At 41.4% G+C, this 14,791-nt stretch overlaps 1 protein-coding gene across 1 annotated transcript; it reads left to right on the forward strand.

Annotated features, from left to right (window-relative positions):
- Positions 1-575: 575 nt before the first annotated feature.
- Positions 576-13,671, forward strand: MPC1 (mitochondrial pyruvate carrier 1). The gene is made up of 5 exons (XM_067293499.1): positions 576-821; positions 2,327-2,330; positions 8,968-9,064; positions 11,806-11,938; positions 12,686-13,671. The coding sequence occupies exons 1-5, from the start codon at positions 751-753 to the stop codon at positions 12,702-12,704; spliced, it is 324 nt and encodes a 107-aa protein (XP_067149600.1). The 5' UTR covers positions 576-750; the 3' UTR covers positions 12,705-13,671.
- Positions 13,672-14,791: the final 1,120 nt, after the last annotated feature.

A 14,791-nucleotide genomic window follows, 5' to 3' on the forward strand; every position in this document is an offset into this window, starting at 1 on the left:
CACTTGTGCACACTTGCACACACATGTGCACACTCACACATGCAAGCACACCCACACACCCACTCACCCACATGCGCACACGCACGTGCACACACTCGCTCACACACTCTCACACATACACACTCACATACACAGTCGCACACTCATGCACACACACACTCGCACACACTCTCACCCACGCACATACACACTCGCACACACTCTCACGCACTCGCGCTCACATACATACTCTCACACTCACGCGCACTCACACACCCGCCGCCGCCAGCCCCGCCCGCAGGTGCACTTGGCACACGCACTGCGGGGGTGGGGCCAGACACCGTGGGGGGAGGGACTCGCTCCTCAGCAGCCAATGGGGAGCCACCAACCGGCACCTTGCAGCCAATAGCGTCTCAGAAAGACGCCGCCCGGCTCTCCCCTGCGGACTACGGAGGAATGCCAGCGGCCCCGCCAAGGGTGACCCTTCTCGTCGCGCTTTGCGACAATCCCCCCTCCTCCCGCGGCGTTGCTTTACGACGCCCCTCCCCCCCGCGGCCCCCTCTCCCTCTCGGCGCCTCGGAGGAGGGGAGGCGGCGCGGCGCGGCCAATCGGCGCCGAGAGAGCCACGGTGACGGAGGGGGCGGTGGCAGCAGCGCGGGCGCTGCCGTAAAGCGGGCGCCGGGCAGTCGCGCGGGGCGGTGTCCCCGGGGCCGGTGGCGGTTGTGCGCGGGGCCGGGCGGGCGCGCGCTCGCTCCCTGCCGCCGGGCCGCCATGGCGGGGGCGCTGGGCCGCAAGGCCGTGGACTACGTGCGCAGCAAGGAGTTCAGGGACTACCTGATGAGGTGGGCGCCGGGCCCCCTGCCGCCCGCGCCGGGGGCTGGCGGCGGCAGCGCGGCGGGGCCGGCGGGCTCGGCCCGGGGGGGGTCCGGCCCGCACCGTCATGCGGGTGGGGCCGCGGGGGCCGTTGCCCCCAGGGAGCCGGCGGTTGGCCTTGAGGCGGGAGGGCCCGGCGGCGGCGCTCGCCCGTGACCTTCCGTCTCGGCCCTCGGAGCCCCCGGCGGCGGCGGCGGGCGCCCCCGGGAGAGGGGAGGTGGCGCCCGGCGCGGTGGGGAGGGGTGTGCGGGGGCCTCGGGCGTCCCCGACAGCCGCAGGACGCGGCAGCGGACAGAGCTGGGCCCGGCTGTGGGCGGAGGGCGGATCTGTAACAGGTGGGGTCTTAACACCGCTTATTTGCGTGTCTGAGGCTGTGTAAATAGCTGCTTTTCTCAGAAGTTTCTTTGAGGCCCGTTTTCATGGGAATGTGGCCGAACAGCTGAATGCTCTTGCCAAACTTCAGTCTGTGCGCTGTGGTAAGGGATGCGGCACCTTGGATGTAAAGATGTAAAAATGTAGATGTGCAGGAGTCCGGACATACTTAAGTAGCCCATTTTTTACAAGAATTCGGTCTCAAGTAGACAAGCTGAAGCATCCTTGGCTAACAAGCAGTTTGACAGAACTCTAAACAAATAAAAATAGGTTCCCCAATGAAGGTCATTGAGCAACCTTTTGCTGTAGTTGCTTGCAGTGCCACCTACATCTATTGCAAATGATGTTTGATGTTGAGCAAGCACGTAGGAGGACGTCTGCTTATTTGAGAAAGCCGGTCTTAGTTAGAAGTGCATGGAATATGAGGAGATGGTGTAAGCCGATGTGGAAGAGACTCTAATGCAGAGGCTCAGTAGACACAGAAGCTTGTTTAGTACTTGTAGAAGCCATGTCCACAGAAGCAGTAGGGTAAAAAACGTGACTACGTGAGCAAAGTGTGAGAAGGAAGAGTCACTTCACTGAGGCAAAATGAAGAAAGGTCAGTGCAGACTTCTGTGTGAATTCCTTTTGAAGTCTTGAGGACACAGTGCAAGCCTGATAAACTACTTTAATATTAATGTGCAGTTAACTGTGCCAGAATGCTTATGAAGCATGTAAATGGCCAGTAAAACAGCACTCTCTCTCTCTTTCCCTTTTTCTTAATTAGGGGGGGAAAAAAAATCCAGCAGTGATAATGGCTGCTTCCTAACACCACAGTTAGTTGCTAGCCGTATCACCTTCCTTTCTAAAGAAAGACTGTACATCACTGAAAAGGTAGCTGGAATAAACCTTTTCAGCAGTATTTCTCCCTAATTCTAGTCTTGAAGTAAGCTATCTAAATAAAACTGAACTGTACAAAACCAGTGTTCCTCAGGATTCTTCCTTTGTATTTAAAAATTCCTCAAAAGATCCATCCCACCAAGATGCTTAATTTGTACTTTCCGTGACAGTGTGTGCCCACAAAGGGCTGAAGTCAGTTGTTCCCTCCAGTATGACCTTCCAGCACTGTTTCTTCCATACTCAGAGGCTAATATCTAAGTTGCTGACTGTGTCCTATGTTGAATGTGGAATTTAGATAACTGTCAGCAAAAGACTTCAGTTTGTCTTTGCCATAAAAGACTACAGTATATACTTTTAAACTGCATCTATTTAGACTTCTTTTTGAAGGCCCTTACCCCACCAGACTGTGGGACTCTCTTGCTTCCCATCATGAAGAAAATGCCCTTCTTGTCTCTCTTACAAAGCAAGAGACTTCTTGGAACGTTTTAGGTGGAACATGACTAAGTTGACTGGTCTAGAAACTGGCATCTAATCACTACAATTAAGCAAGGCTTTATAAACATTTAACTTCCTTGTGGGACACCAGGAATTGAGTCATTGCTTGTGACATCTCCCTTTTGTGCTTTAAGAATGAAGCTTGACTCTGAATAGAATAACTGAATTCATCCGAAGCAGTGGAACTGATGAATACAGTACTACTACTTTGTTTTCCGTTATTATGGCTTAGGGCAGTCAAAACATGTGGACATCTATCAGAATAAGTAGCTTCAGTTTCAACTTCATAAGTTGAAATCATGAAAGCAAGTATATAATGAATACATACTAATCTTTCAGATGGATACACCTGGCATTAGAATATCATTACAACATGAGTTAGCTTTTGGATCTTGCATAAAGAAACAAGATAAATTGCTTTTAAAACTGTCATTAGTAATTAAGCCTTCTGCCAGTTTCAAATCCCTATTAATCACCACTTAAGAGAAGCCAGATGTGAATCACTGTAAATCGTGTAAATATAGCTTTACTGTAATCATGTCTTCACACTTTTAAAGTAAACATAATAGGAATGTAAGCTATAAATACTTTCACTGTTTCCTGTTGGATGTTACTGCTGCATTTTAAACCAGCTAATTAGCATATGAAAGCTCAGTAGCTCTCTATACTGTGAACTTGAAGTTGCATTTCCTCCCCCTTCCTTCCCCCCCTCCCCCCGCATCATAGGAGTGACAGCTATCACTAAAATTCTATTATCTAAGCCACTAATAGGTAACTGAGACATCTTATATCCTATGCTAATGATATAAAGTGATATCTCTTGAAAAATGTCCAGTGAAACAGCTTTCATCCTTCTTTGAGGGAGAAGATCTATAGGCCACTATAGACAAGCTCTCAGATTGTCTCATGGTAGAAACCTAAACTACTTGGGATCCATTATATGAGGAAAGTAGCCCCAAAATCCTCTGGGAACAGAAAAACAGGCAGGGAGGCTTTATCTTCTGGGGCAGTTCTGAAGTATTTCTTCATGCTGACACTCCAGCAACATAAGTCTAGAATTTCTGTTAGTGTAGATAGTTTTGAAGTAGATATATAGTTCATTTCTTGTAAAGCATGAGTGCTTTTTTGACTTAAGCCATCTAAAATTGTATCTAGGACTCTTGGTTGTTGAAGTGAACTTTAAAAGAATTAGTGTCAGTAGTATAACTAGAATTAGCTGACCTTCAGTTCTCCTCATTAGTAAATCTTTGAACTGTTTCTGTGCACAAGGATTTAAATGTCTTCCACAGGCCTATGCTAGAAATTAAGGGACACATTGCACACTGTCAGGATCCTGTATGTTCTGAGAACTCCACAAGCTCTCTTTTTCTGCAGAAGGCTAAAACTTTCTACTTAGGGGATGGGGCAGGGGTGAAACAGGTGGTAATACATCATCTGCATTTCTAGAATGGTCTCTGGCCTCCCAGTATGTCCATTGACAATATGGAGAAATACATATAAAACTTTTGGAACAATATATCTTCCCCAGTATAGCCTTTGGGAATAATTGTAGTAGCAATACAAGGTATTGATTATCTGTTGGCTCTTCTTGCAATGTCTAGACCCTTATGCAGAAAGTGTAATAAATGAGTAAATAAATCAATAAATCAACAACTCTTGTCCAGTTTTGGAGACTTTGACTAGTACAGTGTGTTCTTTCTCTTTAGTGTTTTTAAAAAGCATACGTAATATTGCTGTTGTGAAGTTTCCCTGTCTGATCAGTAAGCAACTATGACAAATACCTGCCTTTCTTCTAGACCAAAGTGTCCATGAGGAAGTACAAAGGTGGTCTAGTTTTACAGTCTTGCATCCAGAGAAAGGATTTGGTTATATGCTAGTACAGTGTATTTGAGTTCAAGTGCAATTCTGTACTCTGCCTATTTTTTTTGGGTCTATCTTTCCTGAAACCTTTGTTCCTAAACTTGGTAGTCTTATCTCTTAAACCATGTTTTAAGCTAGAATTCTGACTTCCCCACAAGTTGCTAATCCAGGTTGACTGCATTCTGTTTCCAGAGGCGCTAACATGCCTCTTCCGGTTTCTGCTTGTATGGTCTTTTCTGTACAAGAAGAGTTGTGGCTTGTTTAATTTCAGATCTCAAAGCTCTGTTTAATTATAATCTGGTCTAAGAGGTGTGTGGAGTGTTTTTTTTTCTTTCTGTTCTATGGAGCAGTCACTGATCTAACACATGACTACCTGGGACTACTGCTGAAGCTATTAGTTCAGTGAGCTAGTTTCTCCTTGGTTTTTGTTGCTGCAGGGCGCTGAGGAGGGACTTTGTCAAGGGACTGCACCTAAGTCTTAGAAACTGTTAATTTGGGATGGCAACATTATTTCAGGCATAGACATATGCACTTGCAGTGATATCCTCATTATTAGATATAGTGCATCTGAAATAACTTGGCTGTAGGGCTTTGGGGCTGTGTGCCTGCTTCTGGAAGAGTCTCTATAACCTTGATCTGTCCTGTTCTAGAGTATAATAACTATTCCAGTCTCGTGTGAATATGAGGACAGTTGGAAGACCTTAGCCTTGTCAGCTTGCTATTCTGTCAAGCAGCAAACTAGCAGCAGTCAGTCTGATTCTATTTTAGGCTTTTACTTGCGTGAAAACAGCTTCCATTTTTAACATGGAGGTTGACTTCTATTGGCTGAAATGCATTGTGCTAAGAGACATGCTTTGAACTCATTTAGCTAGGGTTGTGTGAAAAGTGAAGTATGCATTAGCCCTGCAAACTCTCATTAATCATTGCTGCAGTTCAGGTAATAAGAAAACAAAAAAACCAAGTTGTTGGACTAGTCAAGAAAACGCTAACAAAGCAACTTGAATCAGCCTGCTGCTAATAACAAAGAAGCGCCAAAAAGCATATCAGTTTGCTTTCTGAAGTAGATGTAACTGTTCACTTACCATCTTAACTTGTAAAAATAAATAAATAAAAATAAAATGCTCAAAGAATATGGAAAATACAGTGTGATGGAAGTGACTATTTTTAAAATGCTCTGTGACTCAAAACAGAGCTTGGTGAGCCATAATTGGTCAGCAGTAGGCTTTCTGTTAATACCTGGTATTTAATGAACAAAGTCGTAATTCAGTTGAATTATACCAGTATCTTTGCTAGAAAGAGAATGCTGAAAAGCTCTGAGCACTTCTTTTAAAAAGAAGATGTAGTAGCAAGTGATCTTAAATACATGCTATAGTCTAGCACTTAGGCATAGATAACTAAATAATATCTGTAATAAGTGATCATATAGTTACTAAACCAAGTGAACCCCATACATGCCTGGGACATACTGTGTGTTAGACTATGGAAAATGTGTTAGTAGCTCATGTTTAATACAACTGTGGCTGGCCTGTGCTTAGTGACAGCAAGATATTCTCTGGCAAGATTTGGCTTGACCTACTTATGTAGGTATACAGAGAACACAAAGTGACTTCCTCAGAGCCTCTACAGAGAAGCCTTAGTGATTTAGCTTTGTCCTGGTCAGACCTTGGAGGGTTTTGCCATCTTCCTAAACTATTTCGGCGCTGGGGTCTTTGATGCTTTGGTCTTGGTTGCTTTGGAAGACCGCTGGGGAGGAAGATCTTCCACTTACCGTGATGGGATTTTATCGTACTAGGAAATATACTTGGGCAACAAACACTTGTGACGGTGACAGCTCTTGAAGGAAACAGATTTTTAATACTGCTGTTAATCAAGGTTAATGCCGCGGCATTTTTCTGACTTCTGCCTTTCTTCAATTTGTGATAAGCTTTTTTTCCCTATATGGCTTATAAAGGAAACTAATTTTTTTTTCTTTTTTTCTTCCATGTGCTTTCTGAATGGCAAACAACGATGGCCCACTCAAAAAAAACAGTACGGTAAGAAAGGGGAGGGGGCTTCCTGTTTCGCTTCATACTTGACTCAAGTAACTTGCGATCTTGTTGCCCTAGCACCGTGATGAACTTGACTGAATCTGAAAAGCCATATTGCTAACCTCCAGGAGTGATATACTTGTAAAACTTAATTACAAGTCTGAGGTTAAGGTTACCTAACAATAGCCTAAATGTCTCCTAAAGAATTCATTTCAAAATCAAAGGAGCTTCCTTTATTACACCCTTTGCTAAGGAGATCAGATCAGTCTGGAGTCATTCTTCTGCACAGCAATGGTACTGGTAACCTACCTGAACTACCTGGCTTAATCAGCTTTACTTCAGACAGTAAATGGCATCATATTGTAACTCTCACTGCAGGCTTCTGTCTTCTAACCTTTCATTTTGCTCCTAAAACTGGGAATTGGTATTTTATGCCTATCATACTGTGAATCAATGTTATGGAAGACTCTTCTGCCCTTCTCTGTAAACCAAAGAAACTGTATAGGTACAATTTAGTTCTTGTGTGCGTAAGCTTCAAAGGATTGTGTGCCTTGGAGCACTTAAAACTGGATAATCAGTTCAAGCTGAAAGGTTGCAAATCTAGCTCCTTAGTCAGCAGAGGAAAGTTGCTGTTTGGCTGCAACAGAGTGATGTGAGTTGAAAGATCATCGCTTCATCTAACTTGAGCTTGGCATGGTCTGTTTATAGTGTATGTATGTTTATGTTCTAAAGGCAGTTGAATAAATATAAATACCAAGTAAGTTGCTGGTCCTTGTCCCGCTCTTTAGAATTACTTGAATAGTTGCATTAAAGCCTCCAGAACAACAGCATCTACCTGCTGCTGACTTTCTCCTGCTGTGAATGTCCTTGTTCTGTTACAGGAAGTATTTTGTGTAGTAATGGTGTTACAGCTACATTTCTTTATCTAAACACAATTGTAAGGTATAACTGGAAAGAGTTGCATGGCTACATGACATTTATGTCATCTGAGCTGCTTGAGAGCTTTAAACATCCCCAGTGCTGATTTACCTTTTTTTTTTCCCCTCCTATCAGTAGGAGTGTAGCAAAACCAAATGTATTTACTGCATACCTTTAAATACCTACTTTTGCTATAAACCTGAGTTTGGACCAGTGCACATTCTGACACTTACAGAAATACTACATTGCATCTTGCATAATATTGCACTAAGGTTAAACTAACAAAACAGTGTGTGCAACTTAACATCACTGTTTTTTGCCTACATTTTGTTTTAGTTCACTTGCTGTATCACAACCCAAATCTGCAGGAAGAAAGTATGACTTTTCATCTAAGTCATACTATAGTGTCACAAGCTAACATCCAGCCCAGCAGAAGGGTGTCTATCTGGTATTCAAACTGTAAGAAACTTATGTCCATTGACAATTCCAAATCACTGGAATATCTGCAGTCTTACAATTGGGGAAAGAGACTAAAGAATAGACATAGTTGGTATCTGCAAAGCTTTGTATCCTGCAAAGTGGATCTCTTTCACCATATCTGGCTCAAGTCACTCTTGCACATCCTTAGTTTACCATTAGGAAAAGAAGCTGCTGGAAGTGCTGCATGCATCTTTCTGCAGAAAGAATTCTACTGAAGCCTTGTTTTTCCTAATAGTAGAAATTGGGCTTATAACACTATTTTTGTCAAAGTTTGGGGTCTCTTAGCGAGTACACTACTATCTTTTGTCAGTTTTCTGACTGACTTCAGACTTGGTTCTTTCTAGTTCTTGTCTCTGTTTTCTGTATGAGCACACAAATGTAGCTAACTCATCCCTTACTCTTACATCTATTTAATCATTGAGCCTTAGGCAGCCACTAAGTCGTTACGTACATCTTCGTTCTGCAATTGCTGGAACAGCTTGGTTTGATGGGATGGCCCCACTACTTCAAAGAGAAGGTGTAACCACTTGGAGAAATATGATTGCTGAGGGCTTTTTGATCCTCAGCATAACACAACACTTCCAGTTGTTCATTTTGCTTACTCCTTGTTTCCATTAGATTTGGAGAAATATCGTCTGAAAGAGTTGTAGGCTAAGGTTTTGCACAGAAGTGAGCTGTAAACCTGAGGTTATATTGAGTAGAGCAATGAGACTGCTTAATGATGGCTGAAGTAGAATTACACAGAATTGCATTTCATTTTAGTAGCCTTACAGGATTGGTAGTTCCTCTTCAGTTTGCAAGTTGACTTGGAGCAGGTTCCACCTGCTTCCTTCCTGAAGACTAAATCCTGTTTAAACAAGGGTTTTCTTTCTCCTTTATTTCAAAAGCTGCCTCTGTTTTAACTTGAAATTCTACCTGTAGCCCTGAGCTTCTGGAGTTTTGTGTGGCTAAGGAAAACAAAGGTAGATATTTATCCTGCAAGAATACTGAAGAAGCTTTGTGTTTCTATGTAACACTCCCTCTTCTTTTTTTTTTTCTTTTCTTCCTCCCCTTCCCCCCCCCACTCCCCTTCTTTTCTTTACAGCACTTCTGGGGGCCAGTAGCGAACTGGGGACTTCCTGTTGCTGCTATTAATGACATGAAGAAATCTCCAGAAATCATTAGTGGCCGAATGACATTTGGTAAGACTGGAGAGAGACTTCTTGTCAGCAAACTGGCTGCAAAACACATTTCACACTTGAAGTAGTGATGTATTTTTAATTGCTTGCAAACTAGTGATCAAAGCAGATATACAGCATGATGCTTGTTATCATATAACTTCAGAGGCCACCCAAAAACTGAGATACTAGAATGTTACTGAATTCTCTTTCAAAGGTTTTTTCAGTAACTCTTGTGTGTAGGGGCTAGAAAAAAATCTGTGGTGATCAAAACTGCCATCACTCTTTATAATTGTTCTGGTATCTTATGCTACTGCATGCACTAGTTCACAATGCATCTCTTTTCCCAGCTCTCTTCTTTGTATCAAGGTCACTATTAATGCTTTGTGGTTAGTATGGGATTTAAATTGCCACACTGACAAAGTGAAGAAATGATAATATTTGGTCTCGAAGGTGCAAACCTTAGAGACTGACTCCTCCCAGTGCAGTTGCCTGCGAGTTCCAGGAGGCTAGCTTCACTCTTAATGGGATAATAATGTGAGAACTTTCTTTTTAAATGCATAAGCAATACTTTCCTCTGCCTTTTTTGGAACATATATAGCTTTTGCTTAGTTATCTGTCTGTATTCTGTTGTTCAGATTCTCCTTTGTGAATGCTGATGAAACTAGGTAGCTTTAAGGTACTAGCTTAATTGTACTATTACATATGTCTCTTCCTTAACTCAGTTCATAGCTTAGTAACTCTTCTTCCTTCAAGCCAGATAATTTAGGGTTAAGGAAATCCATAGCTTATATTCATTTAATTCTGCTTAGAGTAATTCAGTGTCTTAGTCTTTTTCTTAGAGATGGAAGACCCGTTCAAATACTATGTTTTGCAAAATAGCTTTTTGGTGGCAACTGCCCATCTCAGCAAAGTTCAGATATTTAAGACAAAAGCACCATATGCTAATGCTGCCATAACTGTCTGGGATACACACACAGTCCAAAGAGATTAAATTTATATTTGAAGTGCAATAGCATTTGAAACTCAATAGCAAACCCAGTGGTTTCAAAACAGAAGTCTGTGTTCTGGATCTTTGCTATAAACGTTAAACTCCTTCAGATAAGCATTTGCTGATTTGTTAAGTTAACTGCTTGAAAGCAAAGGATTTTAAACAATGTAAACATTCAGAAAGGAAAAACAAACAGGATGAAGTTTGAGGAAATGAACAATGCTTCTACTTGTTAATGACTTCAGTTGCAACTAGTTACTCCTGTTACTGGATTTGATCTGAATCATAGCTGAACAGAAGTTTATAAATACTGAAGAGCTACTAGACTGTCCTTAAACTAAAAGGTTTTCTAAATGTGGAGATGGACTTTAACCAGACTTCTAAAAGCTTGAGGGAATCCTGTGTGATAGCTGCAAATAATTAAGTGTAATACAGTAATGAGCAAATGAATTCAAATGAATTCAAAATATGAAAAAAAAAAAAGAATTCAAAATAAAAAGTCAGTGCTACAGTGCAAAACTCAGGCTGGCCCAAGAATAGGGCTTACCAGCTTGGGTTCTGTACCTGATGTATGCAGGTGGACTGCTTTGGTACCAGCCATGGTTCTAACAAGCTGTTGCTTGGTTTACTTGACCTTGCTGGCTGACGCAATTCCAGCTTTGCTGGGTAATCAATCCAGACAGATATAACAGGCAGTTCTGGGTACAGTTACTTATGCTTTTATTAGCATTTGGCTTAAGCTCTTCACTTGTAAAGACATTGCTTGTGGCTCTCTAAGTCATTTAACCCATCTTTAGGAAGTTCTTTTCTAAAATAAAAATACTGGATGTAAAACTAGGGTTTTTTTTAAGGTATTTTGTTCTTGCATATCTTATCACATAACTGAACTGTCATTTTATAATCAAACAGCTAACTAATGTATCTCCAATTAAAGATCACATCTATCAAGTGGTTCTGCTTATGCTACTTGCTGCAATAGAATTTTTGATGGTGCCACTACCAGATTGTGCAACTGTACTTTAGTAGAATAGTGTTTTTTACAAGTTTGCGTAGGCTATTACTTGCATGAAAAGTTAGTTTTCCCTCTTATAGGGTTTGTACTGAAAAAGGCAGTTTTCTTAAAACAGCTCACTTCCTAAATTTGTTTTGACTAAGCCTGTCAGAAAACTAAAACTGAACTTTGGAACACTATTGACTCCTTGGGTTGTAATTTCCTGCATTTGTGGCCAGAGAGTAGACTGAAGCTGTTTCTCACCTTCCTAGAAAGTAGGTAACAAAGCTTTATGCTTCTGAATGTATATGGCTTCTTGGGAAAGGGAATCTTCTCTTAAAATCTATGTTAGAACTTTCCTGGCAAGAACTGTGTGTAAAATAACTACCTATTACTTTAAAAATAGCCTATGCTAGGAAATGTGTTGAAACAGTTGTATGGAAAGGGCTGGGTCCCACTGGGATTAACAGAATTTTCTTTATTCCCTTGCTGAGAGACAGCTTAGATATTAACCTGGATAGACTTCAGTTGCATCACAGGGAAGTGTATGAGGAAATAAATTTTTGCAGAAAGCTGCAGCCCTATAAGTCTTGCACTAAAAAAGCTAGCACTGTTGTGCATTTCTGTGCATTGGATCCTCGAAAGTGAGCAAGTGTTTAGGACTGCTGGAAAACTGACATGCCACTGAGAAGCATTCTGCATGTTATGCATTCCACAAGTAAAAATGATGCCTCAACAAAATGGGGATATTAAAAATAATCTGATATCTGTCATGTTTTGCAGCACTGTGTTGTTACTCCTTGACTTTCATGAGATTTGCCTACAAAGTACAGCCAAGAAACTGGCTTCTCTTTGCATGCCATTTTACTAATGAAATTGCACAACTTATTCAAGGAGGACGACTGATCAAATACAGGCAAGTCCCATTCAAATAAGGGGAAAACCACAAACTGGTTCTTGGAGTGCTTTGTCAGTGGCTTTTAACTATGGTGCAGATTCCTGGAGCTTAATAGGCTTGCAAAAGGTAATGAAGAAACAAGCTTGTTGCCAATAGGCTGAAATGTTATTTGTTGGTTTGCACCTCTGCTGAAGCTTGGGTGGGGGTGCACACAGAAAGCTGAAGACCCTTATGTTTATGGGTGTAGGCTGGGCTTTCAGCAGCTGCCAGCTATTCTGTTTTGCTTAATGTATTTTCCTGTTAGTCATTCCACAAGTGTCAATCTCTGTAAGCGGTTCCTGAGATGAAAATGTCTGTAAAATTGAAAGGGGTGCCTGGCTGATAAAGACGCCAAGCCAAACCTTTCTAAGCCAATTCTTCTGGTACATAGGAGATGGAGCCAGCATAGTTTGATTGGGGAGCAGACTGCAATCTTGCAGCCTTGTTGTGTAGCTAGTAGGGCAGACACTGCTCCAAGCAATGCTGATGAGTCAGAGCTGTGGCTCTTCTCTTCTGCTCTAAGAAATCCATGCAGAACAAGGAGAGGATGAAGCCTTCTGAACTGTAAATTCAAAAATGAGACTGAGCAGAACTGCAAGTGGACTAGTGTTTTGCATAAATAATGGCCAGGGTACCTCATTCTTAAAGTTCTACTGTAAGTCCAGATTTGTGCTAGTGATTGCAGTTCAGTGTTCATTCTTACAAAACCTGTTCTTCTTTTGGCAGGATGGAGAAAAAGAATTAAATATCTCTTAACTTGAAATAAAGCCAGGGAGTCTCATCATCCTGAATTACAATCAAGGAAGACTTGCCATCTACAGTTGCTGTGATGATTACGATGGGGATAAAATTGAAACACCTTTATGAATATGACCCCTTGCCCCTAAATAATTGTCTACTAATCTTTAGTTTGCCTCTTTTTAAAGTATTGTCCAGCAATGTAAACCACTGCATTTAATGTCTTGCTGCCTTACAAGTCCTTAATAACTCCCCTTCTAATAAGGAGCTACTCATCCAAATAAACAATATTTGGAAGGGAACCTTTATCCAACAGTCTGCAAAAGTAAATGGCCCATGATAGTTTGACAAAACTTGTTTTCAAATAAACATGAACACAGAGGTCACTTAAAACAGAACTGTAGGTGGTATCATTGTTCTACATATAACATTCTTGAAAGCCATTTGACTTAACTTGGGTGCATTCATTCCTATGGTCTCTTTTTAAACTTCAGCAGTGGCTTGCTAATCTACAAGCACAAATATGTAGACAGGCAGCCTGGAAGTGACCAGCTTTCCCTCTTCCCTTACTGCATGCCTTGTCTCAGTAAAGAGACTTAACTTACATGCATTTTTAAGTCGCACATTATGTAAGGTAAACTTGGAAAAGCAAAAGCTTGCCACTGGATGAAGGCAATGGAGTCTCTCACTATTCTTCAAGAAGTTCTAAACAGATTTTAGTGTCCTCCCCCTGTTAGAGATCCTTCTAGATATCTGTATTTCTTATTCAGGCAAAAAAATAATTTCTTGGGAGCCTGAGATCTGAAAGACAGAAGATGCCTTTTGGTAATGTTTTGACTTCATTGTGAGTTTTTCATGCCTGACCTGCCTGGAGGTGACATTGATGTGAAGATATAAATGACAAAGAATGTATGTGATGGATTTTATTTCAGTGCTGTCTTTTTGAACAATAAAACCTCTTTTGAAGGGCAGAATTCGGTGCTCTTAATATGCATCTGAATAAATACTACATCATTATCTTCTAGCTATATGTATGTTGAAATAATGGGGACTAGTACTGTGAGACTTGCCAGTTTTAAGATAATCAATTAAAAGCCTTACTTAATAATCCTGGGCAGAGATTGTGCTGTTCCTAATTATGCAGTAGCTAAACTTTGTAACAGGTGTACAAGAAAGCCTAATAGCCATGCCCTGCTGGGTCAGTAAAACTAAGAACTGACACTAGTGCTGCTTTAGAAAAGTTGGTGTATAAAACTTCCACTTCAGTACTGTTGTTCAGTCACAAAAGGAGTCATCTTCTCTCCCTCCCTCTCCTAGAAAAGAAGCATTAGATTTATTATAAGTGAGAATCATGAGATGCATACAAATAAGGGTAACTGATCATCTTAGCACCTTATAGTTTACATAAGCTTGGCATTTCTGAAGGAGAAATGGCTTACATGCAAGTTTGAACTTCATACAAGTGTAGTAACTTCACCTCTCAAGCCTTAGAGGAGGTAAAATAGCTTGCAGTAATGGGAAACTCTAGGTTTTGACTCGCGTGGTGCTTTGCTCTCTGTTCTGTAGCTGCTATGTGTCTTGCAGTTTCCCTAAGGAGGGAATCAAACTTGCAAGAGTTTAATAGTCTTCTCTTCTTTTTCCCAATGTGTGGCTGCCTACTCCATATTCTCATGTATTTCCCTCTGCTTTCTTCCTTCCTTCCTCCATGCATTCACTGGGAGGAAGTGCAAGTTTTTTCATTCTGGAGTAGTATGAGTGTGAATTGTAGGTGGGAAGTGGGCTGTTATTTGCCTTGATTAGGTTTTTTAAACCAATGTTAGCTTCCTGTAGTCTGTATAGACTTTTAGGGAAGGGGTGAAACATATCCTACAGGTTTAATTTTCTTAATGTGCATGACAAAAGTGTGGTCATTTTAGAGGTGTGGTTTGTAGTTTAAAAATAGGTTTGGGCACTCTGCTGTTCCAAATGAAACTGTTCTAAAGTATCAGGTTTTAAACCAGCCTGAATTAATTTGTATGCTTCTTTGGCCCCTTTTAAGATTATACACAGCACATCTCACAAAACCAAAGTTTAAATACTGAACAAATTGAGAAA

This window comes from Apteryx mantelli, chromosome 3 (assembly GCF_036417845.1).
Source record: "Apteryx mantelli isolate bAptMan1 chromosome 3, bAptMan1.hap1, whole genome shotgun sequence".
NCBI lineage: Eukaryota > Metazoa > Chordata > Aves > Apterygiformes > Apterygidae > Apteryx > Apteryx mantelli.